General features: G+C 37.7%; 1 protein-coding gene across 1 annotated transcript; it reads left to right on the top strand.

Moving 5' to 3' along the window:
* The first annotated feature begins 3,069 nt into the window (after positions 1–3,069).
* Positions 3,070–23,702, top strand: DCUN1D5 (defective in cullin neddylation 1 domain containing 5). Its single transcript, XM_032219872.1, has 8 exons — positions 3,070–3,515; positions 9,308–9,399; positions 11,045–11,115; positions 12,387–12,478; positions 15,610–15,718; positions 15,797–15,901; positions 16,249–16,351; positions 21,606–23,702. Exons 1-8 carry the CDS (start codon positions 3,439–3,441, stop codon positions 21,659–21,661), a joined length of 705 nt encoding a protein of 234 aa, XP_032075763.1. The 5' UTR covers positions 3,070–3,438; the 3' UTR covers positions 21,662–23,702.
* Positions 23,703–24,961: the final 1,259 nt, after the last annotated feature.

Here is a 24,961-nt window from a genome sequence, read left to right as displayed (position 1 = left end):
GCGAGCGGCGTTGCTAGGCCCGGTAACTAGGGGCAACCAAAATGGCCGACGCCGCCTAATGCTAAGACGCGTTCCTTAAGGGCGTATCAAGCGACCCGCATCCACTTCTCCACAGCCCTGGAATAAAGTCCAATCGGTGTGATAGGTAATCGCTAGGCGCGTAACACATGCTTCGCTTTGAGTGGATGCGGCGGGAGCGCTGACTGCCTGGGCGGGGGTCTCCAACCTTGGCAACTTTAAGACTTGTGGACTTCAACTCCCAGAATTTCTCAGGCAGCAAAGCTTGGAGACCCTTGGTCTGGAAAAGGTTGCTGTACTCCATGGAGGATCTGTTGAGTCTACAGATGGTTGAACTATGCAACTCAGCAACCGCCAGTTACTGGTGAAGGACTCGGTGCTGCATTTCAGGAAATATACGGAATATAAGCTGGATAGAAATCTGTTTGGTGCCCTGTATCATAAATGAACTTCCAGTTTGCTTCCATTTCCTCCTTCACTAATATTATACTTATTAAAAATACATTGTTAGACTTTCAAGGAATGGATCATATGCTTGGCTCACTAATCTTACAAAAGCTACAGTTCTCTGAAATTAATTGTAAGCTTCACTGAACTGAGACTTGACTGAAAATATAGTCCTGTTTTGTTATGTTCCTTCATTAGAGGATAAAACCACAGTTTATCCTGATCTCAAGGCAGCAGATAACAACCTACACAAAACCCCACAACATCTTAACTCACCACCCTTCAATCCTTCCGCCCCGCTTTAAAGATCTGGCTGTCCCGGCTGGCCTGGGGTTAAGATTTCAACCCCACCCGAATTGTGTGACTGTTGTGCTCTCTTTTAATATGTTGTATTGTTTCCATATTGGAATACTGTTTGTCTTTCCCCCCCTCCCTTTTTGAATTGTGAGCCGCCCTGAGTCCCCCCAGGGAAAAGGGCGGCATACAAATAAAGGAAATTCAAATTCAAATTCAAACTCATTCCTGAGAGCACATGTGGTGGATTAATTATTTCAGCTACCAATCTTTCTGATGGCAGCTCGAGGCGGTGCACATGAAGTACTCAGATTTAATCTTCACAGCAATTCTGTGACGTAAATAGAGCTGAAAGTTTATGCTTATCCCTAAATCATTATTCATATGGTGTACCTGGGTCTCACTGGTTGTGGCCGTGTGTGCCAGACATCTTGCTTCTATTTAATGCTTGTACAGTTTTGTCATCAAGGAAAAGATTGATGTTTTTTTAACTATCTTTTAAACTGAATCCAAATAATTAAGTATTCTTTTCTCACTGAGACCTTACAAGTGCCTGTCCCAACATGATGCTGTTTAGAATCATCACTCTTCAAATGTCATATTCCAGGTGTGGTATCATGGGAACGCCCTTTAATACATCTGGAGGATAACAAATTGGGGAGAGTTATTATATATACCACTCTAAATGATAGAGCATAATATAATACAAATCCCTTTGTCTTTCGCCATTCATATTACTCTAATTACCTTACCATAAAGAAATTTTGATATTCTCCTTTACTGGAAAAACTGATGAAAGCATGCCTTGATTTTGTTCACCATTGTTCAGGCTTTCAAACACTGATGTCAGCCTTTCAAGGTAGGCCAAGTCAGGAAAGACTGCAGGGATTCCAAGAATGCTGCATACTTTATTGTTGTAGAATAAAGTAAGAAAATACTGAAAACCTGCCAAGTTTTTATCTGCCTGTCTTATGCTGTACTAAACAAAATCATTTTTTTTCTCAAGGTTGCTTCTATCTCAACTGTGTACAGTCTTTTCTGCATACATCTCCTCAACAGTTCTTTCATATCTTCCCCAATGGCCTCTTTAAATTCCTTTACACTTAAAAGTACAACATTTATTTATTTTCGACTCCAGGTCATTTTGACTCCTGGCAACTAAAAGTCCCTGCAGTTTTCTAGGCAATATTTTCAGAAGTGATTTTACCCTTGCCCTCTTTCTAGAGTTTTAGTGAAAATGTCTCACCCAACAATATGTTTTAAAATAAAATAAATTAAAGATTTTCTAAAATTCTGGGCATGTAACTCTGGGTGGCATACAAATCAAAAGACATGTATATTTTTACGACTGTATACCATATTAAAAGCAACAATGCTATAAATGGGATTCAGCTTCACCATCATATGGTTTACAAACTTTGACCCCCAACTATTTAAAGCATAACTTAATTTTTGCAGGCTCAGTAAAGTATAGTTTAGTTAGAAATAAACCAAACACGCTAACCATGGCTGGGCATGAGATGAAAACCCAATCAGTAGCTGGGAACACAGGTAGTCCTCAATGTAGGACCACAAATGAGCCCAAAACATATGTGGCTAAGTGAGTTTTGCCCCAATTTATGACTTTTCTGGACACATTTGTCAAGTGAATCACGACAGTTAAATTAGTAACACGGGGGAATCTGGTTTCCCCATTGAGTTTGCCAGTCAGAAATTCACAAAAGGGGATCACACAACCCTGGGAGTAAATGTGCGCCAGTTGTCAAGCATCCAAATGCAAATCACATGTCCATGGGGATGCTGCAATGGTTGGAAGAGTGAAAAAATGGTCCTAAAGTCACTTTCTTTTCAGCCCACATGTAACTGTGAAGGATAATGCTGTAAGTCAGAAGTCTTCAAACATGGCAACATTAAGACTGGTGGACTTCAACTCCCAGAATTCTCCAGCCAGCACAGCTGGAGAATTCTGGGAGTTGAAGTCTACCAGTCTTAAAAGTTGCCAAGTTTGGGGACCTCTGTTGTAAGTCGAGAACTGTAGTTCCCTTTGACTTCCGAAAAATCCTCTCCCGAATAAGGCAGGACGGTGCCCGATCACGCCCGTCTGGGGAAAGCGAATCACCCCAGGGAGAAATTGACGGCGCCCCCATCCCCGGCTGCCTCCATTCACGTCACAACCTCTTTCCAGTGACGCGTGCAAACGCTCCCGGAAGGCGGGGCTAATCCCCGCGTCGGCGCCGTCTCTTAGCTCCGCCCTGGAGGAGGCGGGGCGAGCGGGTGCCAGTCGAAGGAGGCGGCGGCGGAGGCGCGTCGCTGTCACTTCCTGCTCCCGCCTCTTCGTGTCAGGGCGGCGCAACGCGCTCGCGACTCCTCTGCGCTTTGCCGGCTTTTCGCCGCCGCCGTCGCCGCCGCGGCTGCTTTCTACCTCAGCGCCCGAACGGTCCGTGTGACACCCCCATCCCGCGCTTGCTCTGGCGGCACCCCGGCGGTAGCAGCATCAGCCGAGCCGAGGGAAAAGGCAAAGGGGCCGGAGAACTGAAGCGCTGCGCGGCGGCAGCTACAGCCGAGGACGGAAGAGGCGGCGGCGGTCGCTCTCATCACCCGGGAAGAGGAGGGGGGGCACGCTGGAGGGCCTGGCTCCCCTCGTCTCTCGCTCGCTGCGCTCTACGGTGAACAGAGGAGATGCCCGTGAAAAAAAAACGCAAATCTTCGGGGCAGGCGGGCGACGAGTCGGGCCTCAAGAAATGTAAAATCAGCAGGTACCGGATCTGCCAGCGGGACAGGCCCTACTGTGGCTCTGGGGCCGCCCAAGCGGGTCAAGGGAGGGGTGGGGTGTGGGGGTCTCCTTTCCGGGAAGACGGATTCAGAGACCCTCCTAAGGGGGGAGGAAGAGGAGACTAGCGCCTTTCTTCTTTTTTTGATCCCCTCTGATTTGAGGGGGGGTCCTTCCATTCCCACCTCCCACAATGGCTAGTCCTCTTTTTCTGAGACAGGTAAGAAAGAATGGAGATGTCAGTTACAGCCATCAGCCCCCCCCCCACTACACGCGCGCGCACACACACACACACACACACACACCATTGAATCTGCCTTTCAGCTAATTGCTTCCTCTCATCCATCCATGGTCTTTTTCTCTCTCTCTTAGGAAGTGCGTTTTTCCATACTTTCTTGGCCAGAATTGCACATTTCTTAGGGTCGTGATGGCGAACCTATGCCAAAGGTGGCATGCAGAGTCCTCTCTGGGCACGCATGCCATCACCAGCTGCTCTTCTGGTTTCCGGCATGCCAGAAAACGGCCTGAAAAATGGCCTGAAAAATGGCCTGAAAACAGCCCGGAAAATGGCCAGAAACCGACCAAAAAACAAGCATGTGCATGCAGGGCAACTGGCCTTCGGGTTTCTGGCGCTCCGCATGCACGTTCCAGTTTGGGCACTCAGTGCCGAAAAGGTTCGCCATTACTGTCTTAGGGTGACTTTTTTTTCTCCCCTTCTTACTGCTCTTGCCTGAAGGGGCTGGTAGGTTTACTGGTGATCCTGTAGCAACTTTCTCCCCAAGTGCTGCCTTCCAGGTATGATGGGTTAAGTTTACCCCATTAGCAAAAATTCAATGCCTTGCTTGGCTGGGTTGTATGGGAGCTGAAATTGTGAACATCCTGGGGAGCATCCAGGTAGAGGAAAGCGGCTCTTGACAATGACTAAAGTTTCAAGAGGCCTTCCTCAGCTCCTAGTCTGCTTGGTCTGCACTAGTGATTTTAAAATCCTTGAATGATTTGTAATGAAGAGTAGTAAAGTCATTTTCCCCCAACCAAGACCCTACCATGGCATCTACAACAAAGCACATGGTGTTAAAATAACAGCATGTGTTATTATATGAAGGATGAAATGCCATCCAGTCAAGTATATACATTCTGCAATTTGCTTGCTGACATCATGTTGCATGTGTTATTTGCTCCTCCCCTGCTTATCCTTCTCCAGGTCCCTATGGACAGGATAAAATAGAACATGTTGCCTTATGATGATGGGAGTTGCAGCCCAACATGTTTGTAAGGAGGCTGGTTAGGAAATAGTGTAATTTCAGCTTCAGCTAATTTCATTTATACATAAACATATATGTATAAGTGTGTATGTGTACATGTATACACACAGACACAAACATACATACATAGATATGTATGTACAAATTATATATATATATATATATATATATATATATATATATATATATATACACACACACACACACACACACACACACTAATTAATTATATTTTAGATATATATATATATATATAAAACATTACACTCATACACAATATAATAAATTTATATGCCAGCCACTCTGAAAAGTGAATGTGTACATGTGCATATTTTGATTTTTTCTAGATGGTTGGAGAAGCAAGTTGTCGTATATACTGAATGAAGGCCAGGCAGATTTCACTATCTCTTAATTTGAAATTTTCTTTCTTGATAAGTACAGACCTTTCAGGATTTAATATTGGGCACCGTGATGTGCCTCCCAGCACTTTGGAATTCTTTGCCCAGTCCCCAGGTTCATGAAGTACCATCCCCTACATAAAATTGTTAAAGCAATGATATTCCACTAGGGTTTTTTTTTTAATCTTAGTTGCTTAGGGACATCCGTTTTTGGGTAGATTGATTAATCGTATGTGCTTTTTTATATTTTTACTCTGTTGCAGAGAGGCAGCTTGGTATAGCGGCTAAGGCATTAGGATAGAAACTGGGAGAGTTCTAGTTCTGCCTTGGGCACAAATCCAGCTGGCTGATCTTGGACTAGTCACATTTTTTTTAGCTCTAGGAAGAAGGCAAACCACTTTTGGAAAAAACCTTGCCAAGAAAACTTCAGGGAATTGTCCAGCCAGTTTCTGAAAATCTGACATAATTGAACAGAAAAAGTTAACATGTACATTTACCCCAATTATTCTGTACCCATTATTTTTCAAGTACAAGTTAAGATATAATGAAAGTGCCTAAAGAATTACACTTCATCAAATGTATAAAAAATTTTACAGACTTCATCTTTTTAACACTATTAGAGACAAATTATATGAAATGATAGCTAAAGCATGGATTTTGTCATAACATCTTAAAAGTTTACACTAGAAAGGAATACATTGATACATCTCTTTCGTAGTTTCTCTGCTTATATATTGTGTGGTAATGAATCAGTGTTTATTTAAAAATATAAGTTATTGGATATATTTGCAGAAATGTTTGCCAGTTGATTGATAATCAATGTAAAAGTTGAATTCTGTTCAGAACCATAAACATTGGCCCCAAAGTCCAAAGCTTTTTCAGTCTACTATAAAAAGGCAAGGTAACTATACTGTTCTCTCCCTTTGCTCTCCTAAACCTGCTACTTATTTAGAAGTGCAAATACTGTTAAATTCAGCGTGACAGACTTCTAAAATATACATGGATAGTATTGTGTTGTTAGAATCTCAAACATATTCTACCTGTTCCTTGAATACCAACTAAACTGTTATGTGGACCATAACTCTAGAATTGCAGAGTTAAAACTTTCTACAATCAATAGTGAAAGTGTATATATTGGACTAAACATAGTATTATCTATTGAACGAACATCCTATTTAATAGTCGGACAGATGCTTCAGATCTAGTTCTAATGGGAAAGGATGCCTTGAAATAGTAACACCTGAGATTGCAGATGCAGCCATGACATTCTCCATATGAAATTGCACTTCATTTTAGCTTATTGCTACTTAGATTTCTTGAAAAAGAGATGAAATGAAATCACAGTTAGTGTAGTGGTTTAAAGTAGAAGAAAATAGCTTTCTGCAACTTGCTAAAAATCATTATAGAAAGCATTATAGAAAGAAAAATAGCACAGGCTATTTCAGGTAGTTAGATGTTCTTTAAGAAATGAAAGATGATGTGCTGGTTTTTTTGGAAATGTTCATCAAAAGATTAGAGAGTAAAGAATAGGTAGAAAGAAGAGAAAAAGAAGCAACATTTCCCAGATTTATGTATAATAAATGATGTGTTTTATCATTTATTATAGCAGCCATTTTGTAAGTAGCTTAACATACTGTGAACACTACAATATAAATGAATATATACGTGAGTTACAATTGCCAGAGTTTTAAATGGTAGTAACACTTGCCCTCAGTTTTGTATTACAAGCATGGTAAATACTGAATCACTCAAGGGCAGGTAAAATGAATTAAATGCCTTCAATTATCTTTCTAATTGCTTGCCTTTACAGCTGCTAAGTGTCATGTATAAGATTACATTCAGTCTCTACTTTGTGTAGGAATACAAATTAAAGAGCCCTGACAGAATTCTCCAGTCCATCCTTAGGTTGAACACATCTAATGCAATTTCACTACTCAATTCATTCTACTTCTTTTACTGCAGGATGGTTTCCTTAATTGGAATCTGCTTCCTATTACTTAAAATCCTTATTGTGGTATTGCATTCTGCCACAGTAAACAATAAATTGCATCACCCCATTATTTTTCTGAGAGGTGGATGTGCCCATTTTTCTCGGTTTTTTATAGGATTTAGCACATAGTTTCTTAGCAATTGTCTTTTAGCCTTTCTTTGAATCAATTCCAATTTGTCTGAAAGCTTCTGAAGCTCAAAACATAATAGATCAAATGTTTAGATGTTTCCCAACTGTGACAGATCAGTACAGTACAATTTTGGCTTATATTTTTAGTTCTGAGTATGAATGTTGAATGTCATCTAGAATAGGCTTTCAGTTATGGTAAACATTACTTTCTGTAGACAGGCACATATTATTACATGGCCTTTAAAATATGACTCATGTATCACAATAAGGAAAATGTTGTCAAGTTGAAATGTTAAGACATCTTGAATTTAATAGAATTTGCTTTTATACTAATGTATTTAAAAATGGAATAATTATCAAAACATGTTGTCATGGGCATGATCTCATGAGATGTCAGGCCTAACATCTTGCAAGGTCATCTGGGATTCCTTCAAGCCTCTACCTCATGAGGAAGCATACTGGTTCCTCTGTGGGATAAGCTCAGGTGCCTGCAAATTAAATCACTGCTCTTCCTGCCTGATATATGTGGCCAGAAAAGGAATTAAGATATTGATACAGAGGATGAACGTCTTCTTGAGGAAGGAGATCATACCAGCCTTGAAAAAGGTGGTAGTATAACTTCTTCTCAAGCCATCATTCACTTGGCTGCCCTAAATAATTTCTGGCAGATACTCTTTTTAATAAGGTGGATGAAGTGGTTGGAGTTAAGTATACAAGTTCCTAGATGAAATGGTCTGGATTTTTTTCCATTTGGGTTTATACTTGGGGATGGGAGGGAAACTGCATCAGCTACTCTTATAGATGACTTGTTACATTTCTCAGCATTCAGTATCATCATCCTTGGTATAATTTTGGACCATCAGTATGGCTTGGGGATCAAACCTTAGTCTTATAGCGGTTTTGCTTATTCCTTAATGTGCTTCTAATCAGTTTTGATAGAGTATCACCTTGAGCTTCCAGTAGGAGCTGCTCAAAGATTCAGCTCCATTGCCTATTTTATTTAATATCTAAACCAACCCAGTGGAGAGATTATTCATTATGTTGCAGTTACGTTTCATAACATGCTGATGATATCTAGTTTTAGGTCTTTATCCTGGAGGCTATAAGAGAATGGATGAGGTAGTAGATTTGGAGTTAACTGCAGCAAGACAGAGCTTTTGTTGGCACAGAATCCATGAACTCTTCCATGTATTCTAATACAATTGATTTTTGCCGAAGTAGATCTGTAATCTGAGGTCTTCTTGGACGCATGGTTCCTTGTGGAACAGGAGATAGCAGCTGTGACCTAAAATCCTTTCAGAATCTTTGTTTGGTATTCCAGTTGCATCCTTGCATGGTCCAGAGGTGCCAAGGCTTATTTATATCTTTGTCATCTCTCAGTTAAATTACTGCAATTTACACAGGAATCACTGAGTTGCAGCTGTGTCATAGAATGCAGCCATTTACCTACAGATTAGCAGAATAATGATTGTTGCAGGAGTTGCATTGCTGGTAGGTTTCTTGACCCAGTTCACATTGATGATAGATATATCTGGAAAAGCCTATGTGGCTTGACTTGGGCCACTGTTACCTTTAGGATCATCTACTGTAAGTGGAATCCATTTGTTCCATGCAAAAGTTATTGAAACTTATGTTAAAGATTTTTGTGAGGGGCCTTTGTTTCTGAATTATAAATGTATATTATAATGTCAAGATGTTTTGCAAATTAGTGATTAAAAAAACTTATTGACAGAATAAAACAACTAAATCAGTCTGTTGCATAGCTTGTTAATTCTTTAAACTTTAAAATGGGTTGTGACAATATCCAGAAAAGAAAAAAAAGACATCACTTTTGTACTTTGAAAGAAAGTATGGTTTGCTTCCTAGAAAATATGTAAAAAGTAATAAATTAAAGCTGTAAATTTAAGTATTTTCTAGATGTTATCTATTAATAAGCCATAATTCAGGATTTTTTGAAGTAATAGCAAGTTTACCAACATCTTTTTAATATGTATTTAAGTTATTGCAGGTCGGCAGCTTCCAATAAAGTGATAAGTGGTGAGGAGCATTTTTCAAGCAAGAAGTGCCTGGCTTGGTTTTATGAATATGCAGGTATGTAACTAATGCATGGTTAATGCAATTACTGGTGCTTAGTAATACTAAGACTGTGCTCTGCTTAAATCTTCTTTAATGTGAAACTAACCATTTGTTTAAAAATGTTCAAATATAATGTGACTGGTGTCACCACACTATAGGTAGCCCTTGACTTACGACCACAATTGAGCCCAAAATTTTTGTTGCTAAGTGAAACATTTGTTAAGTGAATTTTGCCTCATTTTACGATCTTTCGTGCCTCAGTTGTTAAGTGAATCACTGCAGTTGTCAAGTTAGTTACACGGTTGTTAAGTGAATCTGGCTTTCCCATTGACTTTGCTTCTAAGAAGGTCACAAAAAGTGATCATATGACCCCAGGAAACTGCAACCATCATAAATGTGAATCAGTTGCCGAGCATCTGAATTTGGATCACGTGACTATGGGGATACTGCAACAGTTGTAAGTGTTGAACACAGTCATAAGTCACTTTTTTCAGTGCTGTTGTAATTGAACGGTCACTAAATGAACTGTTGTAAGTCGAGGAGTACTTGTATTTTAAAAGAAAGAGTGTTCTCGGGTTAGAGAAATGAACATGCACAGGAATTTCTCAGGTGTGAAATTCTGTTCACATATTGAGCTATATTATAATTTTTAAGCTGAATATTCTGATTTGTTTGGCTCTGGGTAGGTGAATGGTATAAATCTATCCATGGAAGCTTGAAAACTAAGGTTTATGGCTTAACGAAATATATGATCCACACTAAGTGTTGCTTATTCAACAAACCTCATTTGAGCAAACTGTAGTTTAGTACATAGAGCGTCCTCATCAGCCTAGGTATGCCTGCCAGCTAAAACAGAGGAATAATTTATTTTTATGAAGCCAAAATACATGTCTTCCTTTTTTTATGTTTTTCTTCACATAAACATGGATTCAAAGCATTTCATCCTCTCAGAAAAGCAAGTTGGGTTGAGGAACAGTGACTGGTCAAAATTAAACCCATTAAGGTCCAGTGGCATGAGATTATTATTTATTTATCCAGGACAGCAGGAATACAAAGTCACACCAGAAAAACATTCTTTATCTCAGAAAAATGTAACGCTGCAGAAACCTGGATTTGTTAGAGAAGAGAAAGATATATTCAGTTGCACTATGAACTGCAATTTTTTAAAAATATTTTGCTTGCAAAATGAATGAGTACTTGTTACATAAACAGATACATTGCAAAAACCTTTTAGATTTTTCCATCTTTCTATATTCATAGAAAAAATACTAATCTGATGCTGAAATCCTTAAATGATATCAGTCATTCTTTGTAATTGTATGAACATCATACGTCTCCTATTATAGAGAGATGGGCAAATCTAGAGTCTGCTTCAAATGGACACATATATGTATGAGCATACCTTAGGTGTTCTTTTGTAATGCAAATTAATCATTCAAAACTGGAACTGAACATTGGATGGCAGAAACTGATCTCAGTAAAACTTATGGAATATGGAATATGGTGTAATTAGGAAACTGTATGCAACTCTGAAATGACTCATGAGTACAGTTGCTGCTTTTCTCTTTTTTTTCCCATCTTACTCCAGCTTTGGCTATGATAGGCCATTGAGTGAGGCAAGTATAAATTCATATAGTATATGCCTTTTTTTCTTTTGAAGGTGATGATGAAGTTGTAGGACCTGAAGGAATGGAAAAATTCTGTGAAGATATTGGTGTTGAACCTGAAAATGTAAGCCACAAAATAGCTAATATAAGTTTTTAAAGTATTGTCCATTATTTGGTTACATTGTGTTTTCTGCTCTTTCTTAATTTTACTGTCACAAATTAGCAAATTACAAACTTTAAAAAGTTGTGGTTTTTTTTTAATTATTTCAATTTTACAACTGGAATCAATTTCTTAATACATTTGGGCATGGGCAGATCTTAAAGTGCTGAAACTACTTCCTGTATAATACCCCTATGTTTTTATATTTTCTTCCAAAGTTAAGAGTATGCAAAGGTATACCTTTCCTTGGGATTCTGGTAAAATGAGCAGCTGCATAACCCTAAAAAAAGATGCAGGTATTTTAAAGAGTTGCAGCTACTGCAACTGCCTAGTCCAGGGCACATTTTTGATCATTTTAACGTTGCAAGGTTAAGTGGAGGCTTTCTTACAATTATAGGAAAAGATCTTTAATGGCTCTCCAAGCACCAGATAAAAATCAAAAGCAGTACACCATCGGGGAACAAAAAATAATAATGTTGGCCACCCAAAACCTACTATCGATTGGTATCAATCAATAATATTGCTTTGTTGGCACCAAAAGTATTTGTAGCATTTTATTTGCTTTGATGAATTGTTTTGATAACTCCAAAAGGACAGTGCGTGATGCATCTCTGGTGCATTTCTGAGGGTATGACATTCTAAAACAATGGAGATAGTCTGAAAAGGTTTTCAAAAGGTAGGATCAGGCACTTCCTGCAGTGATGGCTTTCCTGCAACAAGCAATTAGGGAGAACATTTTAATGCTATGGAGGGCAGAGCAGAAAAGGTTTTGGTATAATTTCTTATAGAGGCTTCAGATGAAGCTATCCTCTTCTTGCATTTGGGAGGCCTTGAAGACCTGTCTCCTGCCCAGCCTTTTGCTTAAGATGAGTGTAGTTCCATTCAAGAAGTGTGTGTGTGTTTGCGGCTGCAAGTTGGTTTTGCCAACTTCTACTTTTGTTGTATTTTTATTGTTTTATACTTTTACATATTTTTTGTGAACCATCCACAGTCATTGGGAGCCAAGCGATGTACAAACTGGATTAAGTAAATAAACTAATAAAGTAAATAGAAATGGAAATTTAGTTGTCAGCAAGGTTCTGAGAGTTGTAGTCCCGACACATTTGAAAAAAGTAGCAATTTGGACTGATGAACAACTTTTGCGGCCAACCACTGTTTTTAAAAAAATGTTTCTTGTAAATTTTGTGTTTTTTTTCCCTCTCTGAGCCCACTTTTATTCCTTTATTCCTTTACAGATTATTATGCTAGTTTTAGCCTGGAAACTAGAGGCTGAAAGCATGGGTTTTTTTACAAAAGAAGAGTGGCTAAAGGGAATGACCTCATTACAGTAAGAACTTCTATTTTAAGTTCTCTTTGATATGTCAAAATATTTTGATACATATGCACATTTTCATTTAACAAAGTACTGCACATATGATTAACTTTGCGTCTATGTTACATCTTTCAATTTAATCTGAATATACTAGTTTGTGACGGCTCATGTTCTTGGGCTGTGCAGTGCTTCAGATTTGAGCACAGAAAGATGCTTCAGAGCATCCGTCGAGATGTTCATACAGTACCTTTGTGCAACTCTTTTGAGCAGGTAATGATGCTATCCCCAGAGAACACCATTTATTTAAAGACATATAGGCAGAGACTGTGTGAGCCTCTTTGTGTACACCAAAGAACATTTTATGCTTGAATCTGCATAGCCCAATCAGATGTTTCCCTGTGATCAAAATCAATTTACTTCTGCTGAATTCTCAGAACAGTTCAAATGTGTTTCTGTGAATGATTAGCCTTTCTGCCACTATATACTACTAAAATTCTCCCGTCTGTAACCTGAGTAAAAAAGTACATCGTAGGGCAATAATATTTGAACCAAGATACTTCAAACGGGTTAATTTAGAGAAGGCATCCAAAATCCTGGATCTATGACTCCTGTGGGATTGAAATTTGGCAAATTTGTGGTCACTATAGTGCTGCCATGCGGCTAGCCAGAAATTCAGTAGACCATTCCCAGTCCAGAACTCTGGAAGCCACGGAGGCAGGTAAGCCCTCTTGCACCATTCTCTGTGAGAGGGCCATGCTCATGCTTCCACTGCTTTTTTGTCCTTGATCATTCTGTTTCTCTGTTTAGATAAGTAGCTCTGAAGTGATGACCCAATGGGTCATGTTGCTGTCAGCTTTAGGATGGGGTAATGCATCAATTGTAGCCTTTCTTGATCTTGATCTGTCACACAATGACCATGATAACCTCCTGCACCAGTGTAGTGGGAGGGACAGACATTCTCTAATGGTGATACTCCTTCATTTAAATCCAGTTTTAGTTAGTATTATAGTGGGAGAGTATTCTGAGACCCTATTTTATGATGTAACTCTCCCCTTTCCTTTTGAACATCTATATGGAGCTCCTGGGGAAGGTCATCCATCAGCATGGAGTGCAGTATCATCAGTACACTCAGTTATATATCTTGGCCCCGGGTTGTCCAAGTGACACTGTCTCTGGTTCTGTCCCAGTGTCTGAAGGTTCTGGGGATCTGGATCGAGTTCAATCTGAAGCCAAATTTGTTCTTGATCTCCCCCTCCTCCCCCGCTTGGCTGGGTGTTTTCCAATCAAAAAAGAAAGAAGAGACAGAAATAGAACCAAATTAGCTTCAAAATTCTAAAACAAAGTGGTGAGCTGTGAATGGTCACATCATATTCATATCTATAACGTTTACGTTTATGTTTATTAGGATTTGTATGCCGCCCACTCTCAAGAGACTCAGGGCGGCTTACAGATAAAGTAGGGAGGGGGGGACATATAAAAATTAAAAAGAACAGACAATTAAAATCGCAGAACATTCATATAACTTAAAGTGGGGCTGGATAAATCAATAGCCCCAGGCCTGCTGGAACAGCCAGGTCTTAATCGTTTTGCGGAAGGCCGGGAGAGTTGTAAGGGTACGGATCTCCATGGGGAGATCGTTCCATAGGGCCGGAGCAGCTACAGAGAAGGCTTTCCCCCGGGGAGTCGCCAACCGACATTGACCGGCAGATGGAATCCGGAGGAGGCCTAATCTGTGCGATCCTATAGGTCTCTGGGAGGTAAATGGCAGGAGGCAGTCTCTCAGGTAGCCACGTCCTAAACCATGTAGGGCTTTAAAAGTAACGACTAGCACCTTGAAACGTGTCCGGAGACCAATAGGAAGCCAGTGCAGCTCGCGGAGGACAGGTGTAACGTGGGTGTACCTAGGTACCCACACTATCGCTCACGCGGCTGCATTCTGGACTAACTGAAGTCTTCGAACACTCTTCAAGGGCAGCCCCATGTAGAGCGTGTTACAGTAATCCAGTCTTGAGGTGACGAGGGCGTGAGTGACCATCCGAAGGGCCTCCCGGTCCAGATAGGGTCGCAACTGGTGCACCAGGCGAACCTGGGCAAAGGCTCCCCTGGTCACAGCCGACAAGTAATGTTCTAACATCAGCTGTGGGTCCAGGAGGACTCCCAAATTGCGTATAAAGGCGAATGTTTGTAGCAGGGTTGAAATGAGGGGTCCTTGGTGCTCTCTGAGCTCATTTGTTTTCTTGCAGACGTTTCATTATCCTAACTGGGTAACCTCATCAGTTGAAGCGAGAGTATCTTTTATTGTTGGTGTTACAATTAACTTAGGGTACTGAAAGCTGCAGGATAGAATCCATTAGCCATTTCTGTCTAGATACTGGGATCATGAAGCTCTTGTACTTGTTATGCTGTTCTGAATAGAGCAGTTTCCCAAGTTTATTCTCAAGGTATTCATTTATACAATGAAAGCATTTGAATTTTTGAAACAACTTTATTTAATTTTATATTTTAAGAAATTATGCCTTGTACATTTTTAATTGAGTTACCCCTCCCCCCATGTCTTGGATGTAACCTTCAGATCTCCTCTAAAAGCTACCATTAAATTGCCAATTTTAATAAACAGAAAAGGAGAATGATTACATACCTGGGAAAATGCTCCCATTTTCTGTATTTGATTAATTAATATTTCCCTGAATCTGAAAAAAGACAGAAAGCAGGGCCTGAATACTAAAGCAAAAGGGTCTGTTGAGACAAAAAACTAAAAAACTAAGAGTATCACAGACTTCCATTAAACATAAATTTGTTAAATTTAAAAAAACCTTAGCCCTATCCCAGGTTAGCCACACATCTAATGCAGTACATAAAATCCAGATCAAAATTGGAGATTTTATTCCTTTCATTTTCATTTTGTCTTTTGAGAAGTGCTAAAAATTCAGAAATAATATGTTGAAATGTACTAAACAATAGAGAATTTCTGATTTAATGTACAAGCAGATAAGATTAGATTAGAGACATTGTAGGCTGTAGAAAATGACTTGGGGGTCACAGGCTTGAGATCCCTGGAGTCTAATAACCAGTATATTCAATCATACCTACACACATTTCCTTTGCCCAAATATTTGACATATAACTATTTCACTTTTTAATTTAAGATGTGACGGTACAGAAAAGCTTCAAAGTAAATTTGATTTTTTGCGATCCCAACTGAATGACATTTCAACATTTAAGAATATCTACAGATATGCATTTGACTTTGCAAGGGTAAGTGAATCATCTGAGAAAATGATTTAATTGTGCATTTATACATTTTCTAAATTGCACTTTTTTTAACCTGTATAGGATAAAGATCAGCGAAGTCTTGATATTGACACAGCGAAATCTATGTTAGCACTTCTTCTTGGAAGGACATGGCCACTGTTTTCAGTGTTTTACCAATACTTGGAGGTAGGAATGCATTAGAATCCACCTTCACACATTATATGCTAACTGTCCTCTGCAAATTTTTATGCTTTTTAATTTTTATGATTTTTGATTTTCAATACACCTTTTGTATTTCAGAACAAATGTATGCATTTTTAGTACATTATTCTCTGCCAAATAGCTCTTTCAAAATAAAGGCAATGATAGTTGGCAATTTAAAATGGAAATCTATTTTAAATAGATTTAGATTAAATTCACTTTTTCTTCAAGCATTTCTTGATACGCTGTAGACTGTTACCTTTTAAAAGTATATAATACTTGTAATGTATGGCACAGTATATCAAATGATAACATTTCTTATTTTTCTGCAGCAGTCAAAATACAAAGTAATTAACAAAGATCAGTGGTACAATGTGTTAGAATTCAGTAGAACTGTCCATGCGGATCTTAGCAACTACGATGAAGATGGGGCATGTGAGTATTCTACATTCATTATTTGTTTAGGGTTCCAGCTGCAAGTTTCAGTTTCCATTAGAGTTCTAAAGAGATTGAAAGAGTAACATTCATATGAAAACAAAAAACACGAATAGGAGGTTTGGGTAGAATTATAGAAGTTTGTTTGATGTATGTTTAATTTCAAGCTTGGAACAAAACACCCCTGCTTGTAATGTTACACCAAAAGACTTTGCTGTAGCATGTTAGTGGAAACAAAAATTGCTTAACTGTTCAGTGTACCTTTCGAAAAACAACTCTGAAATTTTAGTGGTTTTCCCATGAGAAACAGTGATAACTCAGGACCAGTTGTTGCTCTTCTATTTTTACTCAGGGCCACACAAGCAATGATACTCCATGCGGAATGTTGCTTACTGCTGAATAATTTCTGAAAATTTAAAAATTAGCTATGAAAATATAACTTTTTTCAACTGAAAAATCTAAATTAGATGCTTATTACAACCAGTACCACCCAATAGAAAAAAGAGGATTATTGTCCTTAAATGAACCCAACAGATTACAGATTAAGAAAACCAGATGAATATTTTAATTATTTTTTTTCAGTTAGTACATCTTACCTACAAGATTTTTTTTAATGTTCTGATTTTTTCTTTTCTTCAAAGAAGCCATTGTCTTGGTTGATGTTGTAAGCATTACTGGATTTGTTTGCATTCTCATTTTTTTATTTACCATTCTTGCCAAATTCAACTCTACAGAGCCACTGAATTTTATTTTCCTAGTATTTTTGCTGGCACTGGGAATGGTTGCAGGCTGCAGAAAATAAGATAACTACTGATGCTTAGATGAGTCACATTTGATTAATAACTTTATGACAATGTGAAAACATGCATACACAAAGTATAACTTGCACATACATTTAAGAAGTCAACCAGTTCCAATATTTTACTAAAAATATAACTATCTCGGCAACATTAGTGACATTTGTGTTTCACTGAAACTAGTATTGACACATACAGCATTGTGTTATATGTCTACAAAGTGAAACACAATACAACACAGGAGGCCACCAACCATAGCAAACTTAAAAAGGTAAGGGTGGTAAGGCAGGTGTAAGAGGTAAAAGATGCAGCTATAATCAACCTTCTTTTGTTTGGCTGTGTGATTTACTGTTTCTGTCTTCTCAATATTTAAAACTTCTTTCCTTCATCAATAGGTGCAGTATAAGCCAATAAATTGTACTGCTTAGCCTGGGCAAAATATGATGCATAGCAGCCCTGTCACAAGCCTCCAAATAACAACTAAATTGCAATACTCAAAACAGACAGAATACAAATTGATTCCTCCCCAGAGATCCAAGTTTTATTTCATTCTTGGAATACTCCTAATTATTGTTTGAGCTTGGTACATAACATTTCTTTCAGATTAATACAATATTGTACTTGGATATTATTTAGATCTAGATCTAGAGGGATACAGTGTTGGAATCACATATAAAAATAATAGCATCCGACCCAGTTAACGTTATTAGACAAAAATGTTTCATATATGCTGGTCAGCATGTTTTGATACATAGGTATATATGTATGTATGTATGTGTGTGTATATATATGTGTGTGTGTGTGTGTGTTTTATTTGCGCTGATAAATACACACATATACATATATACATACACCAGTGGTGAATTTCATTTTTTTTTACTGTTATGTGGGCGTGGCTTGGTAGGCGTGGTAGGGGAAGGATACTGCAAAATCCCCATTCCCACCCCACTCTGGGACCAGCCAGAGGTAGTATTTGCCAGTTCTCCGAGCTACTCAAAATTACCAGTTCTCCAGAACCTGCTGAATTTCACCCCTGATTTATACCTATATAAGAGCCATGGTGGCACAGTGGTTAGAATGCAGTACTGCAGGCTACTGTTACTGTTGTTACAGCTGCAAGCAGTTCAGCAGCTCGATTCTGAAGGTTGACTCAGCCTTCCATCCTTCCAAGGTCAGTAAAATGAGGACCCAGGTTGTTGGGGGCAATATGCTGACTCTGTAAACCGCTTAGCAGTATAGAAATCTAAATGCTATTGCTATTTATAATTAAAGATATTCTTAAACTTCTTCTGTTTTCTACAATAGGGAGAATATAATTATGCAGGTTGCCTTCCTTAAGAATAAATTTAATCTGATATAACATCTCATTTTAATCTCCTTTTGGAGCTTTGCATTTATTGAACACATTCATTTCTATGGTGCTTCAGGGTATATAAAACTTTAAAAGTCTAGTTTAATTGATTTTTTGTATCTGTATGAATCAGTCAAAAACAATGGCATTCCCAACACAATATTGAGTAATTACAAGGATAGTATATGAATTGATTTGATTTGATTTAATAAATTTATAGGCCGCCCAATCCCGAAGGACTCCGTTGAATGTTCTTGAATTATGGGACTTTGCCTGCTTGTGTTTCGTGACTAGATAATATTGTGGATTGATATGTTGGACTGTTATTTGTTTTGCTACATCACCTCTACCATTTCCTTTTCAAAGATGTTTTTATGATATTTAACAAGTCTTTGTTGCCTTCCTTCAGATGATAAAAACTTTAAATGTACACATATGCATTACTGTGCACATGTCTTGGTCTTTAATAGCTGCATGTGTGTGCATGTATTATTTATTATATTTCTATACTGCTGATTTGAATCAGCTGATAGTTTACAGCATAAATAAATCAAAATCATAATACAATCCAGTCAATAAAACCAGAAGAAATCATATCAATAGGATTTTTAAAAAATCATGATATAGCAATAAATTACAATTAAAAGGTTCCTGATTTAGTAACTTTCTGGAAAGTTCTCAAAGTAGATGCCACCTAGACTTTAGAGGTAGCCTAGAGCAACAGGCCTTTTGTCCTTTTAACTGATGTGCATCAGGAACAGCCACCACACTAAAAAGAGTAAATAGTTTCATATTTGCTGGTTGAGAATGTAATTGTGATATGCTTTTTAACATTTTTGTCATGTGCTAAATAAAGAAAGCAAGCATGCTGATTAGATTACTTCCACCTGGAAGAGGTGGTCCTGAAGATACCTGGAAGATAAACTAGATCAGTGTTTCCCAACCTTGGCAACTTGAAGATGTCCGGACTTCAACTCCCAGAATTCCCCAGCCAGCGAATGCTGGCTGGGGAATTCTGGGAGTTGAAGTCCGGACATCTTCAAGTTGCCAAGGTTGGGAAACACTGAACTAGATAAGACTTTTGTAGATTGAAGCAGCATTTCTAATTATACCCCAAACCTATTGAAATCCCGTCCCAATCCTGGCTACCCACCCATCCTCACACACCTGGCCATGGTCACATGATTGCATTTTGGCACTCAGCACTCAACTATGTCTGTTTGCAGAATCCTGAGACCATGATTTTTGGCTTTTTTTTTGTCAATTTCCAGCATTTACTTCCAGGAAAAAAATGGCTATTGGTAAAAATGAGTTCGGCCAACATCCTTAATGACTGTCGTGTTTGCTTCACAACCACACCATTCACTGAACAACTGCCACAAATCTAATAAAATTTGGATGTGGTCTCATAGTGGGCTGCTTAACAACCCCCACAACTTAATCATAATGCTCGGCCCAAGTATAGTTGTAAATCAAGAATTACCTGTATTCCATTTCATTTAAGACATTTAATTAAAATCCCACCACCTTTCTTTTTGAAATTTTATTTTATTTTATTTTAATTGAACAAAAACACAAAAAAGAATGATCCTTCATTACATCTTGTAGAAAGCGTGTCGATTGGTTACAGATAACTTTCGTGCATTTCTTCTACAGTCATTACTTATAGTTCATATTAGATTATACACTTTAAATCAAAAATCTTTGTATATCTTACTATTAATGTACCACAATTCTCATTTGACTACAATTATTTGAACATGCTTTTACCTCAAATCATTCATACTTAAAGACACAACCACATAATGGCATTCATTAGCTATTTCAAAAATCCTCCAATAACATTACACCTTTATAACATCTTTTAAATAAAAGTCAATTAATAAAGTTTCTAAACCTAATCACCAAAATCAACCAAACCCGCCCAGGGTTTAACTAGGTGTCCAAGAATCCTTGTCATGGTTAGAATTCTGTAGGGCGTCCTGCAGCGGATAAGACCTTTGTTTTTAAACTGACCTCAATGAGGCAAAGGAGGCATGGTTAAAGAAAAATCTACTCAGTCCTAGGGCAGATAGACTGTATTTAACCCATGCTTGGACTCTCCCGCAGTGCCCAGAGAACGACCATTCAGGTAAGCCAATGGTCATTCTACACAAAAATATTACTACCTGTCACTATTTGTGAAAGGAGGGAAAAAGAAAGATTAGCAATCTTTGCTCAAAGGAGGCCATATATGTCAGCTTATAATCAAAATACATAGTTGCCATTCTGAACATTTACTAATGGAAGATCCAATGCAAATGCATGGACAAGGTCTAATTCTGAAGTGGATAAATTGGGCTAGGGTTCATTTTTAGCAGTAAGAATTGGGGAAAAGAAGAAGATTAATTGTGTTCCCATTTCTTCCATAAATAGAAGTATTATCTTTTTCTCTGCTTAAAATAAAAAACCAACATTTTTCCAATCCTAGTATTTAAAAAAAATATCTCTGCTACCAGTAGCAATAGGCTGGCAATGTAGTTGCAGAGTACTATATATTGGCAAATAACATGAGGTAGAGTCGATTAAGTTTGGTTAGTATTGTCATTATAGTCCATTTTCCATGCTTTCTCTCTGGAGTAGTACAGTGTAGAACATTGTTTCAAGAATTCTTTCCCTGTGTTGCCTTCTGCTTCAGCTGTTTGCTTGTTTTTAAATAAAACAATTATATATCAGCATATTTTCAGCTAACATTGTATGGCTTTGCAAAAATGCAAAGAATATGTCTTGGCCACAAGGGAAGAAAAGTCTATATTGTATGTTAGGACACGTTTCTTCATTAGGCCTGGTTATAAATCACCAAACTGTGTCAAAAAAATCTTAATTTTCAGCATCAGCTTAAAAAAAAGAATGTCTTGCCTAAGGTTCTAATGATAGTAGATTGCTTTCTTGTTTGTTTGCAGAACTCCTAGATCTTAGAGTCAAAATTAAGTGGCATAAAAGCACAACAAATTAATTAAAAGAATGATTGATCATCCACTTTGGAATATGTTGTCTTTGCCACTGCCAGAAAATCTGAATTTCCTCTGAAGTACTGCAGTTTGTAATTGCCATTTCTCCCTCCCAGGGCCTGTTCTTCTTGATGAATTTGTGGAATGGCAAAAGGATCGCCAAGCATCATAGCAAGAGCAGCGGTGAAGAGAATGCTGGATCTTGCGATGCCCAAAATCTACAAACACTGATTCAAAACCAAGGATTGCGTTCACATCCTTATGAACTTTAGTCATTTTTTTTCCTTTTATTTTTAAAGGAAGCCTTGTTACACATGAAAAGGGCATTGAACCACACACTTCTGAGACTGAAAATTGGAGGTTTTTGTCTTAAGTTTCTATCATTTCAGAACAATAAAGATTCAGATTTGTAACAGTCTTAAAACGTGAAGGATATGACTATGGGCCCTATACTCAAAACCAAAAAAAAAAATGTTGGATGCAACAGAAATGTCCAATATGAGTGACTGAATTCCAGATGTTTGTTACAATTGTAGTATGGTAGAATAAGAATTTGGTAGATTGGTTCTTGTGGAATGAATGCCTTTAGAAAGGGTGATTAACCTTAAGCCTTGGCTGGTGCTTTGCAAACACCTCTATCACTTGTGCCATAACTGAACAGCTTTGTGGAGATAAAGCCTTTATTAATTTATCAGCAAATCCTACTACTTTTTTGTTTTGGTTTCTAGTAGAACTTTCATGGTGGCCTGTTTTTGTTTTCCTTAGAAGCACTAGGAAGATGCCTTCGACAAAACAATTGTAAAACTTGAAACATCATTTGTGTTTAATTATTATATATAGGACTACATCTTAATAGGAAAATTAAACTAGATCTTCTGATGTGCATTACGCTGAGAATAAACTATTACGATTCTCCTCCCATCTCCAAATATGGAGAATATGTTTTTTATTGTCCTATTTTCAGGTATACACATTCTAAAATTAGGAAGAGTTGCACTACTTTACATGATATATAGCCAGCTATCAGCAACTGATTAACACCCAAGGACTACTCAGATGAATAAGTTTAGATAAATATAAATGTTTACAAAACTTTAACTTCGTTTTGTGAAACAAATTATATGTAGGAGAACCGCTAATAGGTAATTGGATGAATAGTCAGGAAAAACATAGACCACCTTCTATAGCAGAATTGTGAGATCACCTGTGTGATATGATATAGTCCTCCTAGCTTACCATGCCAGGTAAAAACATGGTAGTATCTCAGGATAATGAAAATGCATTGTGCACAGTATAATCAGATTCAGGTAGAACAAGATATAATCTCTTGTCTATATGGTGCATTCTAAGTATTTTCATTTTTTAAAAAAATATATTATTGGTCACTAACAGCCCTTAAGAATCTTTCTGGTGCTGGGAGATGTTAGACAGCAGTTGGAATTGTGTGTTAGCTGCAGAATTTCCATGAGCTGTCCAAGGGATGATATAACATCAATGAGTTGGCTGTTTTTTGGCTGTCTGCAAAAGAAAAAGGCAGTTTGAAGTTGCAGGAGGAAGTACATCAAATACCTCAGACGTGCTGATCTGACTCAGTTGCTTTTCTTGATAAGTATCCCACGATACTTCAGAAATGTTTCCCATAGCCCTATATGAACATATCTGATCTGTCCAGGGGCTTTTTGGTGGATGTGCTGAAATCCACTTCTGATTGATGCCAAACTTTTTTTAAGAAGTCATACTGTAGACTTAGACATAGCTGTTATGGAAGTCAGATAAATTGAAGTAGATGGTGCTTCCAGCTTCTTTATTTTTCCAGCATTTCTAAGCCAAGGACATAACTGGCCAACACAAAGTATTTCATGATTTCTAAGGGTTAGACACGTTACAGGTGGACAGCAAAAAATAAATTCAATGGTCAGATGAGCATTGCAGAGATGAAGATGGTTTTCAAATGCCTTAATAAGGCAGGTGAAGAGATTGATTGCCTGATGTATTTAATATTCACAACCTGAATACTTGATATAAGCCTTACTGTCGAACAACTAATGGTTAGGATGAGTTATGTTGAACCAATCTTTTCAAAATGGACAAATATCTTGGGGGTGGGTTGCAGCCAGGTTTGGCGCTGATATTGTTGTTTCCCCAAGTGAAATAGTGCTTGTTTTCATTCTCTAATGTAGATGGGGAATAAAAATTCAATCTAGAGATGTGCATTTGTGAGTGAATCATGTATTTATTACTACTACTACTCCCTTTCTGCCATAAAGAGGTATCAATAGATCCCTACCCTAATTTGGGCATAGCCAGGCGGGTATACATTGAACCAATGTCAGAAAAATATGCAAAGGAATGAGGATTTGCTCCTGGCATCCAGTTTCCCAAGCTCTGCTTTATAAAATCTTGGGTTTTCAAGTTGAAAAATGCAAATTGGGAAGATACAAATAATATAAAGAGAACATCTTTTGAAAATCCAAATTGCAAGCTCTGTAGGAACAAGGTAATCAATAAAGTGTAATCAATCCATTTTTATCAGCTGTTTCTTAACAATGATATCAGATTGCTATGAATTGCTTCTCAGGTTTTATCACTTCTTATAATTAAAAAAAAGTTTAGGGTTTTAGGACAACAGTTTAGTGATTGGTTTTTAAAGTTGTGGTGTGCTAATTAAAAATGCAATGAATGCTTTTTACTTTATAATTCATTTTTACAAGAAAATGGAAACTGGTAAATGGAAGCCCGTTAAGAAAATATATTTCCTTCTTCTCTTTCAAAATCAGCTGATGAAATTGCTTGAAACTTGAGAAATTTCTAACATCTGTTTCTTTGAGAAATACCTGTCTCCTGTTGCAGTCTCATCTCTGAAATATTTTAAGATACTCTGGTCAAATTTTGTATTAAGTTAATAAAACTGATGTTTTGAGTATCTGTTAAAAATAAGCTGCTGGAACAATGTAGCACAGTAATACACAGGGCAAAGTAGAAATAAAATTATGAAAGTAAAGGTTAAAATTTAATGGAAATAAAGGTATAAATGTGAAAATCAGGCAATGCAATGTATAATTTTTAAAACTAACACACATCCAGGGTCATTGCAGATACATAAGTAATGTCGGAATAAAGACAAATTTAGTAGGTGGAATATAAAATGAAAAGCAGATAACAGATGGACAATGTTAGAAGTTATGCACAGTAGTCCAGGTATAAATAAATACCAACTAAAATATTACTAAATAATAGGCAAAGATCAGTTTAATAGGCATGAGAGGAAAGAGGTAGCAACTTTGTCACAGGAAAAAATATAACCAAATGGCGGAAGTTAGGGACTTATATCCAGAAAACTTTTTTAATTTAAATGCCAGACATAAAGAATAAATTCCAGATTCCATTATGTGCATGTATATACAGGGAGTCCTTGACGTTCAACCACAATTGGGACCAGAATTTCTGTTGTTAAACAAAGCAGTTGTTAAGT

Source organism: Thamnophis elegans, chromosome 6, assembly GCF_009769535.1.
Source record: "Thamnophis elegans isolate rThaEle1 chromosome 6, rThaEle1.pri, whole genome shotgun sequence".
NCBI lineage: Eukaryota > Metazoa > Chordata > Lepidosauria > Squamata > Colubridae > Thamnophis > Thamnophis elegans.
The sequence above is the reverse complement of the archived record's forward strand: the minus strand, read 5'-3'. Positions and strand labels throughout refer to the sequence as shown.